The sequence below is a fragment of the Gopherus evgoodei genome, chromosome 4, assembly GCF_007399415.2.
Source record: "Gopherus evgoodei ecotype Sinaloan lineage chromosome 4, rGopEvg1_v1.p, whole genome shotgun sequence".
Classification (NCBI taxonomy): Eukaryota; Metazoa; Chordata; order Testudines; family Testudinidae; genus Gopherus; species Gopherus evgoodei.
The window spans coordinates 143210491-143234548 of NC_044325.1; the positions used below are offsets into that span (position 1 = coordinate 143210491).

Here is a 24058-nt window from a genome sequence, read left to right on the forward strand (position 1 = left end):
CGGGCCATTACTGTCCTTACACAGTAGGGATGATTTCAAATGAGCTGAGTTAGCTAGAACGTGTTTTCATTATTTTTGTTAGCTAATCACTGCAGATGTATCCTTAAGTATAAAAGTTAGACAATCCCCCAGCTATATAATGTGAACTTAATATATCCTCCCACGAGAATGTGGTATAAATCAACTTTTATTTGATGCACGTGTAGACAGCACACTGTCATAACAAAACATCCAAATAAGGAAAAAAAGCAAATACACACTTTAGCCAACACAGAAGAGGAGGTAGTAACACCAATTGAGAACAGATACGGTAAAGTACTAAAACAAGAGTCTGCCTTCTCCGCATCTTTTCAGAGCCTAAAGGGAATACACAAAATGTTAATCTTGATATCAGTCTTGGAGTTGCTTTTAGTAGGATTCAGGAAATCCACCCTACCTTATCATGTACTACTTCACTTTTGTAAATGCATCTTTCAAGTGATGTATCTTCAGCTCACTAGATGTACCAAGTCTACATGTAGTTTATGAATGGAATGCTTTGTCTTCTGCAAAACACCAATGAGCTTTGTGTTAGGGGCTTGTTACAGGGAGCAGGATGCCTGCAACTACCTTTCTGTTGTGTTCTTCAGTGTCTAAGACAGTGTTTTTCTAGGGCTAGTGAGTGTGTGGTTTTTGGTATAAATCTTGGTTGGGGATGTAGCTAAGGGTTTACAATAAAACAATGGCTTTGTAAAAATGGACTATCCAAAGTGGTCACAAACAATCGCGGTGTGAGATAAAAAACTCATTTAATGCACAGATTTCCAGGGCAGTCCTTTGTAGGATGAGAACCTAAGAGGTTTTGCACAATGGGCACTGTCCTGATGTTTACTGAGCCCAAATAAATGAAGAGGAGTCTACCCACGTGGAGCTCATTGCAGAACTGCAGACTTACTCTGTTGGTTCTTCATTTTAGGGACTATGGGTAGGGTTTTACCAAGTGCTTCAGGAGCATAAGTCTCTTTGACTTTCCAAGAAGCTGTGAGTAGATGACAGGGGATGGATCACTCCGATTGCCTGTTCTGTTCATGGCCTTAGAAGCACCTAGCATTGGCTACTGTGGAAAGACAGGATACTGACTAGATGGACCATTGGTCTGATGCAGTATGGCTGTTCTTATGCCCCACTATTGATGATATTTCTAGTAAGTCAAGGTGAGATTTTCAGAAATGCATGTCTGTAATTGGCATATAAAGCACCATCTAGCTAGAGCCCTCTTTACATAAATGTAAAATAAGTCACTTCAGAAATCTTCCCATTAAATATTTCTGTTCTGAAGTTAATGTCTATCTTTCTAAAAGTTGTTGGTCAGATGTTTTTTCCTTACAAAGTTATTCTCTTAGACCCTCCTAGCCTATGAAACAAGAAAACTTTTCATTTGAGAACGTAAACTTGCTGAAGCAGTTAATTTTGTAGCTGCAAGCAGAACAGTACTCTTGAAGCCAGATTTCACTCCAAACCATGTCTGGCTGCCTCCTTTCCACCTTCCACCACCGACTCTGTGGGGATTACCCACCTTCCATCAGCACAAGAGCCAGATGGAGACTTCATTGAATCTGGCCCTAAACTTGTCACACATGCTACTCCAGCATCATACTTACTGCTCCTCTCATTTAATACTGACAAAATATACAAACATAATTACATATTATTTTGCTTGGAAACTATGCCTTTTCTCCCTCTTTCAGTTTTTCACTGCAATAGGGAGACATCTACAGAGCAAGAGGAGTTTCTGTCACCTGTAACAGTTCTTAAGAATAGTTATGCTAATATTTCATTGAACATGATTCCTTTCCATTTAAAGCAGGGAAGTATGCCAGTTCCCAGCACACTTCCTTATTTACCATTTGTCAGCCATTCTGTTCACTGGCAGCAAAACTTCCTCTATAAATTTCTTATGCAGTTTAGGTTTTAGCAGAACTGAGTACTTAGTACGCTCTGAAAAAACTCAGGTGAGAGACCCAGGTTCAGGAGCATCCCAACGCTCGTCTCTCTAGGGGTTTCAAAAGCAAACAACTCCAAAGCAGGATGAAGACAGATGGCTGTACAGTTTCAGCAATCCCTGCTAGACCACTCTTCGACAGCATTGATTGTGGCCTCAAAGGAGACTGTGCATATACCACCTTCTTGGCTATGGATGGAATGGGAAGAGAGAAGGCAGAGTCCAGAAGGAGGCATAACTGGAGCCCATAGAATTCTCTTCTTAATGTCACAGCTCACCCAGAGTAACTATTCCTCAATACCACTACCCTAAAGGTAAAAATTAAATTCCTTTCAGTGATACCAAGACTTTTGATCCACAACTGAGCTGTTATTTAGGAAGGAAAAACAGGCAGCAGCTGGTACTTGTAGAAGTGTCAAAGCCTGTGTTTTCCTTACCTGCAGCTGTTAAGACTTAGAACTATAAGAACAAAATAGCCCTAAAACCAGAGGTAGCGGCCATCTGTATGTCATTCATTTTCCAGATAGGTGCATTTTAAAGCTGAGAGGGATTCTTATAAGGCATGTTACATTGGACTAAGACAGCTTATACCCTTTTTGAAAAACAGTTTGCCAGCCTTCCCGTTTACTATATTGCTTGAGTTTGTACATTAAGACAGTGGGAAGAAAGCTGCAATACAAGTTAACAAGGGAATACACTGCTGATAATATTTATCTGATATACTCCTCCTCAGAGATGCCAGACAGGTCTTCATCAATGCTTTCATCCAAATCTGGTAAATTGCCCCAAAGCAGTAAATTCACACCTGGAAAAAAAAAAAAGATTGTAAATAATTTAATTTGTATTCTGACCTCATTTGAGTTAGATTAAAAACTGAATTCACTGCCACAAAATGAATGGCTCTAGTCCTTGAAAAACCTATTAGATGCAATAACCTAGACCTAGGCAATGTTGTCTTGTTTTCTATTTTTATTCAAAAAGGATTTTTAGAAATATCATTTTGAACTAGACGATAGTAGTAAGTCCCGTATGAAGAGTTATATGAAATAATCATGTTGTTATTGGTAATCCCCTTACGGCCGGGTTACATTAATTGTGTTGGTTTGAGGCACAGATGACATTGTGAAAGTGTTTAAACTAACTAATCTTGTGTATGAGAAACAGAAATATAGATGGTCTAGTAAAAGGCTACATACTTTGGGAAGCTCCAGAAGGACTGATTATGCTAGATACTTGTAGTTTGTGTGCCAAGTAGTTGTTTAAAAGAAACTCAAGCAAACTAAATAGTAAGAGCTAGTATCAGTTGTAACCTCAGCCTAAGCTAATGGGGATCGACAGAAAAAGTTATATAGGGTCACAGTGACAACACAGCTCAACTCAGAATAACAGTCAGTGGAGGGTTGCTTAATAGCACAGTAAAGCTACACTCACTACTATAAATAGTATCCTGTGGCTCTGCATTCACACTTCTATTTGTGCAGTTTGCATAACAATATTGCCTCACAAAATCCCGATTCCCCTCAGCAAGAAGCTAGAGGAAATTTTCTGATCAATTAATCTTACAGCCGAGTGAGTGTTTTTTTTATATAAAGCTACACAAACTTGAGGTAGCCTAATATTGCATTTTAGATACTTTAAGCTCCAGGTGACATGAATAGTTTCCTCATACAGCATTCCTTCCCCCACAAGCCTCTCTGCTGGAAAGGCAACTCAGTATAGACTTGCTATATACCTTAAGTAAACAGCATATGCTTTGAGACACCTTGCTATTGGGGGAGAGGGAGGAAGTTGCCAGTTAACTCTCCGGTGAGTTAAATAGAACTTCCCTGTTCAGAATAAAGAGTTCCTTACCAGAGGAGTCTAGTCTGTTTATACCAAAGACTGCTTGGCTGTGAAACATCCAGAAATGGCCATTGTTACAGGACAGCAGGCAAGGTTTGCATGGAGCAATCACATGGTAACCTACAACATTGCCACTAGAACAGCAAACAAACAAAATAATGATCATGTATGTTCGTGGATGAAAGCCAGTTTGCAGTGAAGAACCAGCTACGCTTAATGTTAAACAGGATCTAACCGCTTTACCAGGCAAATTGGTATAATATTCTTATCTGGGGAAAATTAAAGGCGAGTTTTTAAAACAACTGGTACAAAAAGTGTCTGAATATATTTACTTAGAGAAAGAGGGTGTGTTTGGAGTTGCACAAGATCTATGTTTCTGAGACAGGGAGTCTTGTCTTATTGCAGAGAACCAAATTCTGTCTGTTACCCGAGTGTACTTTAACTTAAGTCAGTGAAATTTGTTGAATCTATCATGGAATCTGATTGTTCGGTTTAAAATAGAACTCCACGTGAAGTCAATGGAGAGTTCTCCTTAAAACTGATGGTACAATGGGATCCATGAAAAGCTAAGTAATTAGGTTATAAGAGCTAAGTAATTAGGTTGGTGTATATATGAGTGTGATTCTGCTCCATTCAAATAAATGGAAATTAAGGGTTTGAGTAGGAACAGATTATAGCCTAATTAATTTACCTTTGGTAGATTCCTTTCACTCTCAGGAGCACACCCAGAAGAAAGTGTGTGCTTTCTATTTCAGCATCTGGACAAACCAGAATTCCTTGCTAGCCAAGTCTCTCAAAAAAACCACCTTGTTATTTTTAATCCAAGAACCTTCCTGTCCAAGTTCAAATCTGAGCAAGCTGAAATTTTAGGCATAAAGCAGATAAGCAACCCTTTTGAGCAGTTTAGCAGAATTTTTTTTAAAGGAACAGTATCTTAAGTATCAGGCATTAATAAAAACAAACAACAAACTCCAGGAACTTTCATGTTAATTTTTTCCATCCGCTCGTGAAGAGCAGGTCTGCCAACAGCATGTTCTCTTACAGCAGAACCTCAATTTTATGAACCTGTTATACAAACCTATTGTAACTGAGATGTTCAATTTTATGAACTCCTGAATCCCCCATTAGTTCATAAAATAGGAGTTCTCCACTGTATCTGTTTTAGTAAAATGGAAGATATGAGTAACTGCATTTCATTGTGACTTTATTCACACAGCTATCTCAAATCAATACTGAAGCAGTCTCTCTGGAGTCAGTCAGGTGCTGTGCAAGTTTCCTATACAATCCCACTTTAGCCTTGATACGCATTGCCCCATGCATTTCTGCAAGGGACTTTGACAATGACAGACTAACGGTCATGTCCAAAGGTAGTGCGGCCAAGTCTCCACTGAGCAATGTTATATCAAATTCACTTAATTTGTGACCCAAGCACTTGCACTCTAGTGGTCGGTAATGAGATGCTGCAGTGTTGTTGCTGGAGCACATGCATTGCAGAGTGGGTGCTTGTATGATTACGAGTCACACTGAAATGGTATTACTTACCATTTTAAACATGCGATGTTCTTCAGTTTGCATTTGCAGATGTCAGTGAAATAGCAGCTTCCAATGAAGTCAACAGTACTGGAGGAGAAAAAATGTGTCCCAGGAATAGTTTAGACATTTGACATAACTTCACCCAGCCACCTGTTCTTGCTGTAAGGTAGAATTCCAACAAATCACTGTTTGAAGTTCTTTTCTATTTCCATTTACAAACACCTATCTGCTCTCATCCAATCTCCCTCTATCACCAAGCATAGTAGTATCAAGATAGCAAAGATTCTTATATATTCCACCAGCACACCCTGAGCCAGCACCACAGTGCGCCCATGCTAGCTTTCAGGAACCTGCTACCCTCCACTAGGAGCACTGCTTTAGTATATGTGGTTGCTTGGTTCTAAAGAAGATTCTGCTGGGACCACCATTCCCCTCTTGAGCTGAGGAGGCTGCTATTGCACTGGTTCATACAGCTCAAGGGACTGAGAGAGATATCAGCCACATAATACTTCTGCTGCCCAAGGACACTGGTTGTCGAGCTGAGGACTACATACCTAGATTCCAGCGTAAGAGCACAAAATGCTATTGAAGGAACCACAGGTCAGTCCCAGCAGCAATTAAAAAATCCCAGCTTTTGATTACACAATCCCTATTCTTACACTAGGGCCCAGAAAGCAGGCAGATCTCAAATTTGTGAGTGGAGTGATGGAGTGCTAGCACATTAGCCCTGCTGCACCCCCCCACCTCTTAAAATGCTGCCTCAACAACTCACCTCTAGTTGTTCAGTAGGATACCATAATACTCTATTGTCTAGAGTCATCTACTCAACACAGATTTCAGTTGAATCCCACTGCTAAGTGAATGAACTTCAAATATTCACATAGCTGACTCTCTTCACGAAGTAAAAGGAAGAATAGCAGACCACTAGTATAAAGCAGGTATTTGAAGGCACCATTAAATAGCAAAGGAGGCAGAGGAGGTAGAATAAAGATACTTTCAACACAACTTTGAAGAGCTTCAAAGTTAAACTCTTCACAAACCATGTGAGGAATAATACTAATAATGCTGAACATTACACCACTGCATAGTCACTTAATTGCATATCTCCAGTTATCACACCAATAAATCAAACCTGGATTACTTCCTGGAACTGGTTGCTACATAGAAAGGAATAAAAGTACCCAATGTGGTGGTCATTTTTATCAAGTGAAGTCAGTGATCAAAAGGCATTGCTCACAAGAATCTCAAGATGACACTTTATCCCAAGCAATGCTATACTCTGCAGTTTGCACTGAGTTAGTCATCAGCGCTGTAAAACAAGAGTGCTGGTTTTGTTTTTTGTTTTTTCGTTAAACTCTTACTCCACTGTGTGCTTTTTCTCCATACTTGAGGTTGGTCTACAGTGAGACCAATCCAGGCATTGTCCTGAGGCACACTTCACTTCACCAGGTTATACATGTAGCAACATGCTTTTTAATTCTACCATCTTTTTGATGGCCAGTGAGGGCTTCTCCTCGGACCTATAGTATGGGAATTTACTGCTATACAGGGACTTAAAGGAGCACCTGTGAAACTTTTAGCAGCTGAGGTTCATAAGTGGTTGATGGGATCTACAACTACCTTATGTGCACACTACAATCCCAGCAGAATGTGCTGTACAGTAATTAAAAATGAAGCATAATTGAATGCTTTAGACCAAAAATCTGACCACCTGAAATTAGTAGGAAGTGCCCATCAGATTCTGCTTTAAAAATGAATTACAGTAATTGAAACTCAATTTTAGAGCAGGCTTAGTTACATCTTAAACTTCTAAAAATATTACACACAGGCAGAAAATAAAGTTAAAAGCTAGCTGACAAAGTCCCTTTAATGGTTTTGCTCTATATATTTAATTTTTCCTGCTTTACAGGAGGATGATGGCTAACTTTTTCTGAATTGTTTCAGAATATGAGGATTATCTGGTTTTATGCAACTCAGTGAACTGGCCCACAGAGATTAACATCAGCAAGGCTCAAGAGCTGCTTTGTTGGTGTCCCAGTTCCATGCAAACAGTCAGCCCAGAGCTAACCATTTCAACTAGACCTTAGGCTTCAATCCAGGGAAATGGGTTCCACACTAGTACTTAGAGATGATAATCAGTCTTTACACAGGGAGTGAACTCAGTTACCAACTATACCATTGGGTTCAGTTAGCAACTCACTATCTTTGTCTACATTAAGAAACTTGCCTATTTACAATGGGTGTCAGCAACAATAGGTGTAGCTGGCCTGGAGCAAGATGTAGTTTAACTGCAAGGATGAACAGGTTCAAACTATGTTCAACACAGTTTCAGAAATGGTAGGTGATTTGATTTTAGTTCTGTCTGTGCACTTGCAGTTAAACCATTTTCATTACCATTTTACTATGCTTATTGCAGACACCCTACATCTTTGTCTGCAGGGAACCAGGGTTCTTTACAACAGGGCTTACAGCAGTGGTAGGGTTGCAACAGACTTCCAGCATTTTTACCACTCTCACTTACTGTGTCTAACACAGAAAACGCTGTGCACAGGTTAGCCTATTGGAGGTACCTTAAATCTAGCTAGCCCAGGTAACAATAGTGAAGACACCACAGCCAGGCTTGTGTGGGTAGTGCAACTCTGGGATGGACTTTGGGTGCATCATCAACATCATCATCAGCGATCCCTTGATTCGAGGATGAGCTCTCCCACGGATTTACATATGGGTCCTCAGATGACTCAGGAGTCCAATCCTGTAATCATAGATCTGCCGTAATAGGTACAGACATTTCCTGTCAGGCCAACTGCCTGCTGGGAGAAGGTTCTTTCTTTTTCCTTCCTCCTCTCTCTTTTCAGGTTCAAGGGCAAGGCACTTCTCCTCAAAGTGACTTACTGCCTGATGCAGGATGTGGCACTAGTGGGGTCAGTTGGTGGCTTGCTTCTCCCAGCTTGTGATATCCACATCAGTTTTCTTGAGATACTTTCAGTGTGTCTTTTGTAGTGCATACTTGGCTTGCTCGCCCACTGTGACGCCTGTACTGTGTTTTCTGCACTTCTGTTGTTACCCATGCTAACTGGAGACTAGCCCATGCTAGCTTTTGCTGTGCGGACAACCTTCAAACTTGATGATGATAGAGGCTGGTAGCAGTTTGTCTACATCAGGACTTCCAGCTACAATGGTGGCTGCTCTGGTGGAGAACTACTTCTATAGTTCCTTATTATGGACATAGCCAGTTTTAGCACTGGGTCAGTTTCCTAGTGCAGACAAGGCCATTATCAGACTTAACATCTGTGTGTCAGTTTCTTCGTCTGGAAAGTAGGACAGTATTATCTAAAGCAGATGTCAGCCCAACCCATCTTCTGTGAGGCTGTCTGATTTTAATGTCCTCTGTAGAAAAGCTGTTAAGAGCAAACTAATATTGTCAAATACTCTTCTGTAACAGGGTTCCTATGGTAGACCTTAGGTAGGTAAGCGTTGTCAACCCCCGTAATTTTTAATTGGCTGTCTTTTTGTAAATGGACACAAACTAATATTTTCAAAGCAAACTGATCTTTCCTATTTTACAACTCTTTGACCTTGCAATCCTTCCTAGTTTTCCACCAGTTGGAGCACTAGTGTAGGCAGCCACTGGCATTCCAAATGTAGTGTTGTGCAGACCCTGCTTTAAGCTGTGTTAGATGAGATGATAGGTAGAATAACTGGTTTACACTAGCATTTCCACTGTTAGAACACCAGCAATGGTAATGTAGGTAAAGACTTTGTGAGAAAAGGGGCAATTTGTTTACGTAACTTGGTATGTACTGGGTTGAGTGCTCCATGTCCAACAGGAGTGCTTCCATTCATTCTGTTAACGGGTGGGAAAAACAGTCCTGAGAGTTGAACTTCTGCCCTGTATGCAGAGATAAGTTTACTTAAGAGTCTGCATGTTTCCTATTTTGATTCATTCTTATAATTTAGATCCTCAATACATTAGCTCCTACTCCAAAACCTAACCACTTAGCCCTGACCAAACCATCATTTGCCATGGAAAAAAAAATCAATTATTATAGTATCAGGAAATCACATGCCAGGAAATCATTTCCTGAGTCACTAAAACACACATGGCTATTTTAACTTCGTACTGAAATATGTGGGTTACAGACTTTCATAAACTCATTTTTGTAGTTAAAGTTTTTAATTGTACATTAAAAGTATGGATTACATTTGTAACCACACAGATCGCTTTAACTCAAGTTTGACAACTAGCATTGTACGAAAGACATTTTACACCAGTTTAGAACATCTGTGCCAGGAACTGCGTATTTATTGTAACTCTCAAATGAGACCACAGAACAATGGCTTAGTGATTAGAATGTGTTTAAAAAATGAACCTTTTTTTAAATTAATTTTAGCCCATCTTAGTTTATCTCCTTTTAACTCGTGCTTGCAGATTAATGATTTGTAATTGATATTTTCTTAATATTTAATTTACTATTTAATATTTAAATATGGCTTTCCCATAGTTACTCATCCTCTGCTCCAGCTTGTTTGATCAAGTAACAAGAAATAATTTTTTTCTTTAATTCCTGTCCTTGCTTAACTCTGAAAGTCAAATTCGATTCTTTCTGCTTCTTTCATCTTCACCAGTTAATGCACTCAACAATTCTGTTGATCTACGAGGCCAAACAGAATAGAGCGTGCTTTCCCTGACTGATATTGGTTCCTGCACCATTAAGAGTAAAAACATGTTTTTATTGATAAAATGAACAAATTTGACTTGAAACAGAGAAAGTAGTTGTATTTGATTGTAGTGACATTTTTACAGAGCCACTGAAAAACCCACATTTATTTTTGTCAGGCTGGATGTACATTCAAGTTATGTCAATGAACAATCTTATTATCCATCATCTAATTCAGTGGCTCTCAATCTTTCCAGACTACTGTACCCCTTTTAGGAGTCTGACTTGTCTTGTGTACCACCAAGTTTCACCTCACTTAAACTAGTTGCTTACAAAATCAGACATAAAAATACAAAAGTGACACAGCACGCTACTCTTGAAACATTGCTTACTTTGTCATTTTTACCAGAATTATAAAATCAGTTGGAATATAAATATTGTACTTACATTTCAGTGCATAGTATATAAAGCCGTATAAACAAGTCATTATCTGTATGAAATTCTAGTTTGTACTGACTTTGCTAGTGCTTTTTATGTAGTCTGTTGTAAAACCAGTCAAATATCTACATGAGTTGATGTGCCCCCTGGAAGACCTCTGTGTGCCCTCAGGGGTACATGTACCCCCTGATTCAGAACCACTGAGCAGAGTCACTAGCTGGGAGAGCGTGTGGCCTTAAGGGTAGAGTAGCAGAATGAGGATCAGGGCTGAGATGCATTTCCAGATGTAATACTAACTCATTCTGACATCTTGTGGCAAATCACTTAAGGGACATGGGTTAGGTTTAAAATAATTTTAATGTATATTCTTACTTTACTAACTCTTGAACAACAATTGTAGAAAGTAATCCCGATTTGTCTATTATTGACACTACTTATTTGCAGCCCCCCAAGCTTGGAATAGATAATTTAACTGTTGGAAACATCCTACTAGTCTGGGGCAAAGCCCCCCAAGTTTATACTGCACCTGTCTGGAGGTGTTACCCTACTACAAACAAAAATAGACTAGATACTGACTTGAAACAGGAGTGAAACTGACACTTTCAAGTCACTTTCACTTCTGTTTAAAAGTTAGTTACTTTCCATAAGGCTCTTAAATACAACCCTACAGTGATTGTCACAGGAAAATATTTAAAGCCAAACACCAAGAAAATTCCACATTTTAAAGTTGAGAAAAAATGAGTCTTGTTTATTATTTAGAGTTTGTATATATGTATTTTTAAAGTACCATTCTGTGTTTGGACTGTTCCTCAGTTCCTGTTTTTGTAAAATGGAAATAATAATGCTTGCTTACCTGTCACATACAATTATAAGGAGTAGATTGAGATCTGGGGGGTAGGAACTGGGCCTTCTTAATGGTTTGCATGGTACCTAACACAATGGGGTATTCCTACTGATTAAGGTCCTGGGGGGCTACTGTAACATTAGTCAGCTGTTGCAATGCCTGTAGGTGCCAAAGGAAGAGGACTTACCTGGTGGGTGGGATGTCGGTGGAGTACAGGTCGATCTCTGTGTTTGCCAGCAGCACGGCCTTCATCCCCCGAGAGCTCAGCACCTGCTGGCAGAATCTGCAGCAGAGCACGGACACACACCTGTCCTTGAAGGTGAAACCACTAGTGGACATGATGGCTCTGGACCGAAAGGGTCTGTCCCCTCTTTCCAGAGAGCGCTGAGGGTGCTTCTTGCTTCTCTGAGGGCAAACTGACCACCAGGCCCTTTAGCTGCTCCTATCCCTGCCCCCCCCCCCCCCTTCAGCTCCCTCTCTCTCAGGATCCTTGCCCCAGGGACTGTTCCCCTTCAGCTGCTTTTCCCACACTCACTGCCCCCTCGTTCAGGGGCCAGCCCTATACCTGCACCCCGCCCTTCCCTTGGAGATTGACTCCCCTTTCCCACCCTGCTGCCCCCTCCAGGCTCCAACACCCCCCTCTGTAAACCCTGTACCCCCCCCCACTACATGCCCTGTACCCCCCACTCCTTACCAGTGGGGGCCTTGTGCTTTCCCCTATCACTGCCCCCCCCCGCCTTGTGCTTCTCCCTCTCCCGCTACTGGGGTCCTTGTCCTCCTCCCCCCTTCTCCTTTTCCCCTACCAGTGGGGGCCCTGTGCTCCCCCCACCACGGGGTACCCTATGCTCCCCCTGCTGCCCCACCCCCACAGCCCCTGCTTATTGCCCCTACTAGGGGCCGTCCTCTCTTCTCTTTGCCCCGAGCCGACTAAGTCGCCTGCGTCAGCCCTGCTGCCGTTAGACCCCAACGGGCTAGCCCCAGCGATTCCGTGTGTTCAGAACTGTCAGACTCCGTTTGAATCCCTGTCCTCGCTTCCCATTGGAAGAGAGCCAACACTCCCCTAGAGCCCGATTGGGGCGATTGGGGCAAGATCCGCCTCTCAGAGCAACTAGGACCCATCCCCTTCAGCTTCTAATTGGAGGATCCGTGAGACAGAGGCGGGAGAGGGAGAACACTAGACCGCTACTATTGGTTAGAAGGATTGTCACTCCGAGTCATCCCAGCTGCTGATTGGTGGAGGCAGACGAGGAGGCGGGGTGGGTGAGCCAGCGCTGCGGAGGAAACTGACCGCGGGAGCCGTAGCTGGAGAGCCTCGGCTCATGGAGGAGGGGGTCTGGCTGTGCCGCGCTGTAGGTAAGAGCTTTGCTCGGGGTTGAGGCGTGTGTCGCGCAGATCTCCGTCTTACCGTAGGCGTGCCCCAGCCCATAATAGTCCCATCCCCCGGGGAGACCCGCGCAGCCCCAGCCCGGGGTGGCCGGCACCGGCCCGAGCCTGTTACTCTTCCACAGCCGGTAAATCTCCCTGGCTCGTCCAGAGCACCCCGCGCCGCCCCTTCGCGCAGGCAGAGCACCATAGCTCCCCGCGGCATAGCCCCCCTTTTCCTCCAACTGTAACCCCCCCTTTTCCTCCAACTGTAACCCCCCCTTTCCCCGCGGCATAGCCCCCCTTTCCCTCCAACTGTAATCCCCCCTTTTCCTCCAACTGTAACCCCCCCATTTCCCCGCGGCATAGCCCCCCTTTTTCTCCAACTGTAACCCCCCCCTTTCCCCGCGGAATAGCCTCCCTTTCCCCCCAAGTTGTAAGCCTCGGCATACTTCCCTCCACCATTGTGTAGCCTCTTGCGGCGTAGTCTCCCGTTCCCCCCAACTGTAACCCCCGGCGCAGCCCCCCCCCCCCCAGTTGCAACGCCCCCGCGGTATAGTTCTCTCTGTCCCCAGTTGTAACCCCCGACATAGTTTTCCCTAATTGTGTAACCCCCTCGTGGCATAGTCCTTCTCCTAGGATAGAATTTCCAGCACATACAATTCCCTTCTCCAGTCCATAATACTCGAGGAGAAATTATTCGCCCCCGCCCCTCCAGTATAGCTCCCAAACCTTCCCCACCCCACACTCCAGGACTGATTTCCCCCATCCTTCCCCGCTTCATTCCCAGAGCTTATTTTTCCTTTTCCTCAGACTTCAATATTCTATTTCAAACCCATAATAGTCTTCCCACCACCCCATTTCTTCTCCCTGCTATGATTAGCATCAGGAAAGGGAATTACAGGGCTGGGTCCTTCGTTCCAGAAGTCCAAAGCAAATGGGGTTTAGGGGGCCAAGTGGTCCTCTCATACGCTTGAGTTTGCAGCAGCCAGGATCCCGAGTTGCTGGGGGGTTCTGCAGTCAGCAGTGGGGAGCTCCGGTGGCTTCTCCATGTATTTTTTGGGAGAGCTTTAAATATATGTGTTTGCGCAGTCTCTTTCCAGCTGGGTGGATCGTAATTGCATAGAGTAGCTTGGAATATCTTCCACTCCCTCCGTAACTACGGGGGGAGCCAGCCACACTCTCTTTCTGTTTGTTTCCATTTAAATGCTCTAACCCTAGTCTGTAACCCTTTCCCGTTTCCTGTCTCTGCTAGCCACGTTGTTCCTCTTGATGTTGGATGTAGATCCAATTGTTGGTTGGCTTTTTAAAAAATGCACATCTCCCTGATTTCTTACATTTGTTACCCAGAATAACTTCCACCACCACCACCACCCCCGCCCCTCCAATTGTGCCCTGACTTCCTCCTGCTGGGAGATTTGCATCTGCCTTGCACATGCTGGGCTGCATTTCCCCTGGCTCCAAATCAGCTTTGATGTCTAGAGGAGATACCTATATTTCTGGATGGGGGGTGGTGGGACCAAACAGTTGTAGTAATAATATATAATAAAAAAAGCTGCCACGTCTATTGAATCAAAGGCTGCTGTTTTAGCTATGCCAGAGGGGATTAATCTTGTTTATGAAATGGTTTGTGGATTTATTTTTGAGCTCCTGCAGTTCATGTAATTTATGGATTTGGGTCTAATTTTTCAACATATCGTGTTGCTGTTTCTCCAGTACCTCTTTTTCTCCCGGTATTGCTCATTTAGAGAAGTGATTTTTGTGCAGGCTAGTTTTCTTTTACTCTCACCCCTTTTTCCATGGGGACTGAGCTTTTCCAATGAGATTTTTTTTTTAGGGGCATACTTGCTATGATGCAGGCATTTTATCTTGCTTACCTGGGTGATGTACATACGTAGTAATAAGCTGCAGTTTAAAGAGGAATTTGCAGTACAGCTCCTTTAAATCACAAATTTTGCCCTTGCATCTTGTAACTGACAATTTAATTTTTTAAATATATTTTTTTATTTACAGGCAACAAAACCAAAGAAAGCAACATCTGAGCCTTCATTTCTACTCCCATTTGGGATTTTATTTGCATCATCTTTGAGCCTATTTAAAAAAGAAGAAAAAAAAGGGCAAACCAAACCCACACAAAACATGTTGTGCGGAAGGACTTCCACTCCCTGACTGTGCTATTAATGTTTAATAATCAGGAAAAGCCTTTGGGGGCTACATGAGCTCTCATCTGAAGCTTGCTGCTGCTGCTAAGGGTTTTGGTGCAGGGAAACAAAACTGTCTCTGCCACCCGCTGATTTCCTAACATCTGCATGTTTCTGCTGCCACACTCGGTCTCACACCCTCTTCCCATGGACTGATTTTTTTTGTTATTGAGGGGTGGGAGGACAAGAAACCAGGGCATTTCTTTGGGAGAAACAAAATTTGCGTTTATTTGTTGTTTTCTGGTGGATCTGTTCTGAGGTTAATCTTTTTGGAAAGGAAAAACATGACGTCGCCAGCTAAATTCAAAAAGGATAAGGAGATCATAGCTGAATATGACACTCAGGTCAAAGGTAGGAATAATTTTACATCTTTCTATATTGTTACAGTTTTGACTTGCTAATGCAGGCATTTGCACTAGATATTTGGGTGGGGACGGGGAGAAGAATTTGCAGTGCAATCTTATAAGGTATTTGCAGTAATTTTTTTTTCTCATAAGGGTGGGTATGTCCTTGTTGTTTTAATGCATCCTAATGAGAGGAATTTTCTTTGTGTGTATGAAAATCCTTGAGTTTACAGGGTTGGGTTTCTTTTTCTGGATGCTTTAAAATATGGTTACGTTTGAAATGTGATAGGCAGTGAATAGCTTTTCAATTTCTTTTTCCCTTAGGGAGTCTTTAAAAATCTCTGTAGAAGCAGAAGAAGGTATATCACTTACCAGTATTGTGGACCCTTGTTCACATCCACTCTTCATAGCTGTTGGTGCCAAAAAGCTATAATATTCAAGCTTCCACTCTCCATAAGTTCACACTTCATATAGCTTTGACTTTAACACCCTACATTTGCTTTGCATATATAGACCACTGTTCTGAATGTAATTGGCATTTGCAATGACAGTAACTTCATATATTCCAAAGGAGTGTGTGTTGGTGTGAATGAGCTTAAGGCTTGATCAGGACTTGACATGCCCTCAGTGATAGAAGGTGGTGAAATGCTAATGTTAACACTTTTATGTTTGTAAAGTTTTTCAAGATAATTTTTGTGGAAAATATTCTTTGTGCTTGTGACTTGGCAAATTGTTGCTAGTGGGAAATCAACTGCATTTAGCTTGTTGTCTAAAATTTGTTTGGTACATTGATAGTGTGTGTGTGTAGGGGAGGGGGAGATGGCCTTGGGGTTGAGGCAGAGCACTGGAAGTTGGAGATCTGGATATAGTTAAACTTCAACCTTTTCATATTCTCTGTATGTATAAGTGTCTCCTGTCTGTGTCTCCCATTCTGTGCATCCGAAGAAGTGAGCTATAGCTCACACAAGCTCATGCTGAAATAAATTTGTTAGTCTCTAAGGTGCCACAAGTACTCCTGTTCTTTTTGCGGGTACAGACTAACATGGCTGCTACTCTGAAACCAGTTAGACTTGTGTTACCTGGTGCAAGTCACTTAGTCTGTGTGTAAAATAAGTGAAGTGTGAGCTGCTCCTCAAAGGGATGCTGTGAAGCTTAATTCATTAGTGTAATGATTTAATGCTTTGAGATCCTTAGGGGGAGGCAACAGAACTGCAAAGTATTTTATATATGTATATTTTAAATTTCCCCTCTACTTCCTCTTATTTAATGGACCATAACATTAACTTGACAAGCTAGTCAGCCTAGTGGAATGTCAATAGCCAGCTGGAGGTGCAGCTTCAAAAAGATGGACTCCATCCTGTGCTCTAGTGGCTGGAAGTGAGGTGTAGGTGGTGCGTAAAACTCTGTAAATTAAAATATGCATGGAGATGTGATTCCTGCCCCTTGTTTCCAAATGGGTTGGGGTAGAGTTCCCTCCTCCAGCTTTCTGAAACAAGGCACTTTCTTAGCCTAGAGCTTTTGAATATTCTAGATCAGATCTATTGAGTGGTTGGTCTGAGAATGATTTAGAGTAATAGAAATAAAATAAAATAAAAGCTTAAGGTTTATTTAGCCAGCCTGCCATCATATACTCTTTGGCTGTGATCTCATCAGCTCTCGCACCTGAAATTGGATCAGTTGTGGTCAGTATTGAAATGGAAGCTCTGTAAGAAAATGCCAAGGAGCAATAGGCAATACTATTGCTGGTTCAGGAAATGGCATTGTCTCTCTATAGAACTGGTGCTCCAGCACAGTGATAAGGGGCACTGAACTGCTTGAGGCTAAAATCCACAGTTGTGACCATTTTGTAGTTATTGCTGCACTAGGACAACTGTATTTTTAATAACTATCATGTTAATTGTGGTGTCTTGGTTAATTTCCAGTCTAGTTAATTACATGATGCCTGTAAATTGCCCCAGTATTTAAATATGGATGTTGATCTTCTTGTTTACTCTCCTTCTGTTAAGTAGTGTTGCTAAAGATATTTCACCCCTGAGGTGGCTGCAACAGTGGTAGTTGAAATGAATCACATTTGTCATACTTGGATGCTATATAAATTGCAAGATATTGTCTGTCTTGCTCAGATATGAGAAAATTCCTCTATCTTTGCTGGCATTTGAAAGCTTAACACATTTTTAGCTGCATTCCACATTGGGATGATGTAAGGCAGCTGTGTTTTGAGACATCACTTAAAATCCTTAATCCACAAACAATGAGTTTGTGTGCACGTTCTCTATCCTAAAAGTTGCTGTTAATCCCTAAATTTGGTTTGAAAAGTTCATTATCTATTTGGAGCTGGTTACCAAAAGACAATGTTAAGAAGGGCATCAGTTGGTGATTAGTAAGGTCATAATTACAGCCCTATGGTTATGAGCTACTGAATGAATGTGATCATCAGATTGTGAATGTCTTGGAACAAAATGGCATTAGTTAGTGTCAATTTGTTGTTCTGAATCAATTTTGATGTTTACATTGTTTGTTCCCTTGGTCTAGCAGCCATGATAGTGTCTCTTTTGGGGTGCAACTGTGCCCATCAGTGATCTTTCTCTTCAGACTGACTAATTCCCAGCATGCAAGTGGCTACTGTGCAGTCTCTAATTCAATGTTGATTTATAGCTTCCTCCCTAGAGACTAGGAATATTCTTTCTTCTTTGATCTCCACTTCGTAAGCTCCTTGGAGCAAGGACCATGTCATGTTCCATTTGTTTTAATCCAGCATCTAGCACAATATGACCGAACCTGAATGTGTTCTGTGGGTGCTAATGTAATATCTCTTTGGTGTGTGGATGTTCAAATTTTGGTAGATACGTAGAACTGTGTCTAATGATATCCCATTGAGCTGTAGAGAATGTGACTTTCCAAATCAACTTTAGTGCTTTAATTTTCTCTATTTGAAACCTAGATGGTATATGAAACTGACCAAATTTGATGGGTTGATTGTGCTTGTCACACTATCTAGATTAGCTCACAGCTGAGAGTGCCAGGCTCAGGTCAGACAGTCAGAAAACACAGCAGACACTGCAAACTGGTTGGTATATTCTATAATTAAATTTTACCAAGCCAGTAACACACGTGCACTCCCACAGCCACAAACAGTCCCCTTAGGCTCTCCAGCACATTTTGCCATGCAGACAAACTAGACTTTGTGATAAAAGGTTATTAAAACCAAAAATCACCTCAAATTAGGTTAATCCCAAGGGATTGGTCGCTTACCCCAGGTCAATGGATACTCGATCCCATACCAAAAAAAATGCCGACAGCCAATTTCTCTAGTAAACTAACTAAAGATTTATTTTCTAAGGAAAAGGAAGTGTGAGTTATTGAAAAGTTGAAAGAAAGTAAAATACATTAACAGGTAAGTCCAAGTTTGTAAATCCAAAGTGATAGGAGAGAAGTAGTAATCTGCTAGTTTTCCACAAATCTATCAGGGTCACCCAAAATAACTTTGAGGAGCTCTGTCCTACATCTGGAATGTTCCCTGAAAGTGTCCAAATGGCTCAGATATACCTGGTTGTTATCTGGCTCCATTTTTATAGCTATCTTTTTCCCCAAAAAGCAATCTGGCAAGTGTTTCTGTCACAACATAGGCTTTTTGTGTGTTGACTAAATCAGAATGAGTCTGTGGATTTCCCATTGTAGAACACCATGACCCATGCTTTGAAGTTAGTATGCTTCTTCATTTTACAGTTCCAAGATCCTAATCCCGTTTGATGGGCAATCCAATTTCAGAAGTATACACAGTGCATTTAGTTACAGCAATCCAACCAATCTTTCATTAGTTTTCATGAAGTTTACAATCATATTACATTATTACCCTAGCCTAGATCAAAAATGTACATTAATGAGAATTCACTTGATGTGTAAACAGATTATAGTTAAGTTAAGACAATAACATTAACACTTAATATCCACACACAAGTGAATTGCCCTATGCCTTTGATTTGAACTGATCTGTCAGAGTCCCAATGCTTTCATGAGCTTCAGACTATTTTGCCTTATGGGTGGATGAGAGAAGAATAGAGAACTTAAAAGCAATCTTCTTGAATAAGTGTGGTTGAGAATGGATGTTGTCTTGGAAGACGATATTGTTTAAATAGTGAGTTGAAATTCTCCTGAAAACTGGGGTGGAGTTTGGGGGCAGGGGTTGGTGGAGAACCCTGTTTCTCCATTTATGAGGACTGAGATCGACAGAGTTGGAAAGTGAGATTCCATGGCTCCTGTATGGACCATTTAATAGTGCAAGCTCCTCTTCTTGCTTAGATTGTTTTAATCCTTTCACCACTCCTTTGGGGTATAGCAGACGTGTATGTCATGTAGCATGGTTTCCATGTCTGACTCGGACTACTAGGTCTGACAGAGAGCACCATGATCATTTTTAGCATAAATGTTGGAGTATAGACTTTGGGGGGAGAAAAGGCCAATGCTCTTATTTTCTCTTTCCTTCTCCCTCTAATCCCCAGAGAGCATTTTATTTAATCAGTTTGTGGAAAGCTGCAGTAAATAGCTTAAATGTTTGGGGCTCCAGAGATCTCATACTGGAGTTCCGCAGCCATTTTCTTTCTCTCTCTCTCTCGGGAAAAGTCACGTGTGTGTGTGTGGGGGGGGACTTAAAAAAAATTCCCCTATGTGAAAATCAAATCACTTGAAACGATACATTGTACTTAATCTATTTTTTCCCATAGTCCTAGTTAATCCATGACAGGAGGAGAAGGTGTGTACATGGTCATGCAGTCAACTGAGTAAACAGATCTAAACAAAACTGACAGAAGATGTTTGGCTGATGTTCCTATAGTTAAACACCTCCCCCACATGCTCTCAAATTCAATCTGCTGTAAAACTTGCCTTATTAATCTTTCCAAAGCAACCCCACCAACTTCACATACATCCTTTTTCTGCCTGTTGGGTAGAATTCCAAGTGGTTTTCTTGACCTGATGCTTTCCTTTTTGCTTTCACCACTGCTTGAAATCAGCAGGTGACTGATCTGTGGGTTGAGGTGACCAACTGTAAGTGATGTTAGCTGTATTCTTAATTTTGATAAGGTCCCTTGAACCACATAACACTTTCCTTCATGGGAATACATTTCTACCTTAAAAAGGTCTTGGTGAGATGGGACCCACTAGAAAATTGTTATCCTATGGAAGGGGGAGCAGTAAGCAGTTATAACATACCTTGAGTTACCATCAACATCAGCATCTTTAATCTTTTAATTCACCATCTGATTAATACCCTTTTTTGTTTTTGGAAAGCTCCCTCCTGAAAATTGAGATCTTGTTTTATGCGCAGTATCAGGAATAAGTGTACAGAATGGAGTTACTTGCAGAGCAATCTTTTGTTTAATATCCCGTTGAGCTCTGTCTTGGATTGGAGGTAGCCGTTTTCATCGTTGTCTGTGGAATTTCTATGTAGGTCTTTTCAGAACTTGCAAGTCTCTTTATTTTGATTTGATTTTTGTTTTGTTTCCATCTACTGATATGCACATATACCCATGCATTTGGGAGTTGCAACTGGGCTCTTGAATGTTTGTTTGGCAATGGCTGCTCAGTAAACTATGTAAATAAATAATGGAATAAAGTTTTCAATTATTCACTTTGACAAGGTTGAGTGGAATATCTTAAAATTTCCAGTTTGTGTATATTGCATTACTGTTTATATTTAAAATGTAAAACTACCTTTTAAGGGTTTTACAGTTCTGCGTGCATAAGTGATTCCATTTGTTCGCAGCAATGAGTTACTTCAAACTTCTGGTATGGAATTGCTTTAGAAGTCATCTGTTTTCCTGCAGTTTTTGATAGTGCTAATCCTCTGAGCTTTGAATCTGTTCAGAATGTGCCAGCTAATAAGTTAGATCCCAGATGGGGGAGACCTTATTGGGAGACTGGTGTAGCGTTACAGATATGATTTTAGTTTTTTTGTTGTTCTCTTGTCTTATTTGAGTTCCCTACTTATGGATTATTAACGAGGAGGGGGAAAGAAGAATATAGCTATTTGCTACTTCACTCCCACCCTCCTAAAAACGTGTGTGTGTCTGTGTGTGTGTGTCTGTGTGTGTGTGTGTGTGTGTGTGGGGTCTTCTCCAAATTAATCAGATGTTCCAAGGCTAAAATCTGAAGCGGATCAAAAGAGTTCAATCCCTAATGGGTATCAGTTTCTTCTGAAGGCAAGAGAAAATGTCATTAACTTCTATTTAAGCTCACAGGTGTGGCAGAACTCATTTTTTAAAATAATTTCAGTGGATAATATGCTTATTTTTAAGCATTAGTTGTTTTTTATTCTTAAGTTTTCACTGTTGGGGGTGTGTCAGACAATGATTATTTGAATCTCAACATCTACCAAACAGTTAACTTTATTACCGTTAACACAAATTGTCAACATCACGTACAGGATATACAAAGTAAATATCCTTAAATGAAACGAATAATTTCTCAAGCAGCATTTATCTTACTTTGTCTATCTGTACACTTCTGTTATCAATGGAAATATTTTTTTCATCAGTTTGTCTGCATATGGTGAAATTGACACTTACTGACACTGGTAACAACCTAATCCTTCCACGCCTATTTATGAGCCTGTTTTCCTCAATCAGCTAGTGTTTATCAACCATGCTTCTTTCCAAATGATTTCTTTTCCCCTAGACTGACTCCTATCCATCCTTCTGCTTCTTAATTTAATCAAGTTAAACAATTGGATTTAAGCAATAAAATCCCCTTGATTTCTTCCGTTTCTGGCATTTGCTTGAAGACCATATATTGGTTAATTCCACCCCCTTCACTTTTTAATTTAAATTCTGAAGAGGGAGAAACCTGAACCCAGAGTTATGTGGACATTTGTAACTATCCTTCTACCTTGCTATCCCCCTCCCCACCCTAACGCAAGTACGCTTAGTGGAAGGATGAAGGTTGGAAAACAAAATCCAGGGAAAGGGTAAAGTGCTTCATAATTGGTTAATTATCCATCTCTTGTGCATGTATTTACCTTTAGAGTTGACAATTCAAATAGTTAAACAGTGTTCCTTAGGAAATCTGTGTAGTGTGTTTCAAACATAAGCATATGAAGAATTTCTGAAATGGGATGTCTGAACTCTTCACTATTAGTTTTGGCTAACCTAAGCGGCCTTTTTTCTCATTGCTCGTGATTGAGAAATTATCAACTTTTGCTGAAAATTATCTTCTTAAATGGACATTTTTCTGAACTTTAAATACGTATATTCTTGGATGAAGCAGCTGGGAAATGTGGATCCCAAGCTCTAGTTGAATAGGGTTATTTTAATGTTCCATCTGTCAATTAGAAGCCAAATTTTTAGTCTCTAAAAATGTATCAATCAATGGGAAGGTGACCAGGAAACAACATGGAAACTGGAAGCTGGTGACGGATGCATTAGATGTTTCAATATCCTTGTAATCAGGATTATTTAAAAACTTAGAATATGGAACGCAATCAAAAATATAGATTAAATTTCTTTTTAATGGTTTCAAACAGGTACATTTTGTGCTGTTACCAGCTATAGGTACCAAGGACTTGATTAAGGCATTTTCTTGTATTCCCTCACCCTCATCATATAACAGATGGCAAAATTTGGAGCTGGAGCATGATCCAAGGAAGAATCCAATGGACACCCTGCATTAATTCCTGCAATGTATGTTTGCCATAACTGCTTGTAATATGTAGCAACTAGAGATGGTCTAGATTAATGGTTCTCAAATTTTTGTACTGGTGGCCCCTTTCACATAGCAAGCCTCTGAGTGCGACACCCCGCCCCTCCAATAAACACACTTGAAAAAATATATATATTTAACATCATTATAAATGCTGGATGCAAAATGGGTTTTGGGGTGGGGACTGATAGCTCACGACCCCCTGTAATAGCCTCATGACTCCCTGAGGCGGTCCCAACTCCCATTTTGAGAATCACTGGTTCAGGTGCAACCATACCCTGACATTTGTAGAAATTTGGGCCTGTGGCTTGGACTCATATTTAAACACAACAGCTTTAGTCTTTTGTAAAACTCATTTTGGATCAGGATCTCATATTGCTTATGTCAGTCTTGTCTTTGGGACTACTCTGTGGACTTTAAATAGTCAGGCCAATATAAATCAGGAATAAAAGAAGGAGAATCAAGCTCTAGTCACCCCTCCACCATTCAGACATTGATTGCAACCCAGTGTGCTATGGGCTAGGGATTCAAGACTGTGAAAAGCCAGCACTTACAACCAACTTCAGTCATGAAATAAAGCATTTAGGATGTTTCCGCACATTCTCTTCCCCTCCCAACCACTAGTTCTGAGTTGAGCAAATGTATTTATTCCAGATTTTATTCCTTGCTTTGGTGACCCCATGACAACCAGAATTTTAAAATTTTTCAACATTCAGCTTGCTTAATCTCATGTTACTGCTTCTCCACACCCCTTCTTTTTGTAGTTAAATAGTAACATAGTGGGAGATATTTACTCAACTTCATTCACTTCCGTAGTTATATTGAAACATGTTCTTCTGGGTCTCCTTGGATTATCTACTTAGGCATCAGTGTGGGGAGGATGTATCATTCATCACTGGACAATCAGTTCTTCACTGATGGCTTTGTGCAAAACCTGTGTCCCTTTCACTTGGCATGTCCTAGCTGGCTTTAGTGTCTCACACTGATATTTGCATAGTAATGTCAATTTCAGCTTTTATACCTTCATTTGAATTAGTTTTGGGGTTTGGTTCACAATCACCACTCTACCATTAGTTGTGATAGGTCTGTGTTGGATTGTAGTGGTGATACGGTAAGATTAATGCTTTGAATTTTGTAATACCTTACTTCTGAGGAACTGTCTC

At 41.0% G+C, this 24058-nt stretch overlaps 2 protein-coding genes across 5 annotated transcripts in view; one reads left to right on the forward strand and one right to left on the reverse strand.

Annotated features, from left to right (window-relative positions):
* SRGAP2 (SLIT-ROBO Rho GTPase activating protein 2) overlaps nt 1–24058 on the forward strand; it is a 255349-nt gene that overhangs the window by 29021 nt on the left and 202270 nt on the right. For 2 of the 4 annotated variants that reach the window (XM_030561619.1, XM_030561621.1), the window contains exons 1-2: nt 12458–12649; nt 14672–15210. In XM_030561619.1, coding sequence (XP_030417479.1) covers nt 15144–15210 — 67 coding nt within the window. In that variant the 5' untranslated portion in view covers nt 12458–12649; nt 14672–15143. Of the gene's footprint in view, nt 1–12441; nt 12650–14671; nt 15211–24058 lie in introns of those variants that run through there. The other 2 variants (XM_030561623.1, XM_030561620.1) reach the window with 2 other exon arrangements.
* Nucleotides 191–11999, reverse strand: FAM72A (family with sequence similarity 72 member A). The gene is made up of 4 exons (XM_030561624.1): nt 11484–11999; nt 5366–5443; nt 3833–3957; nt 191–2786 (listed from the first exon to the last, which is right to left on the reverse strand). Exons 1-4 carry the CDS (start codon nt 11633–11635, stop codon nt 2692–2694), a joined length of 450 nt encoding a protein of 149 aa, XP_030417484.1. The 5' UTR covers nt 11636–11999; the 3' UTR covers nt 191–2691.

Excerpts from the sequence above, each read along its gene's own strand:
- FAM72A (XM_030561624.1), bottom strand. The coding sequence starts at position 11,635 with ATGTCCACTAGTGGTTTCACCTTCAAGGACAGGTGTGTGTCCGTGCTC. Across the intron at positions 3,958-5,365 it reads AACATCGCATGTTTAAAATG|TGGCAATGTTGTAGGTTACC; the intron begins GTAAGTAATACC and ends TTGCTGTTCTAG. Across the intron at positions 2,787-3,832 it reads AAACAGACTAGACTCCTCTG|GTGTGAATTTACTGCTTTGG; the intron begins GTAAGGAACTCT and ends TTTTTTTTCCAG.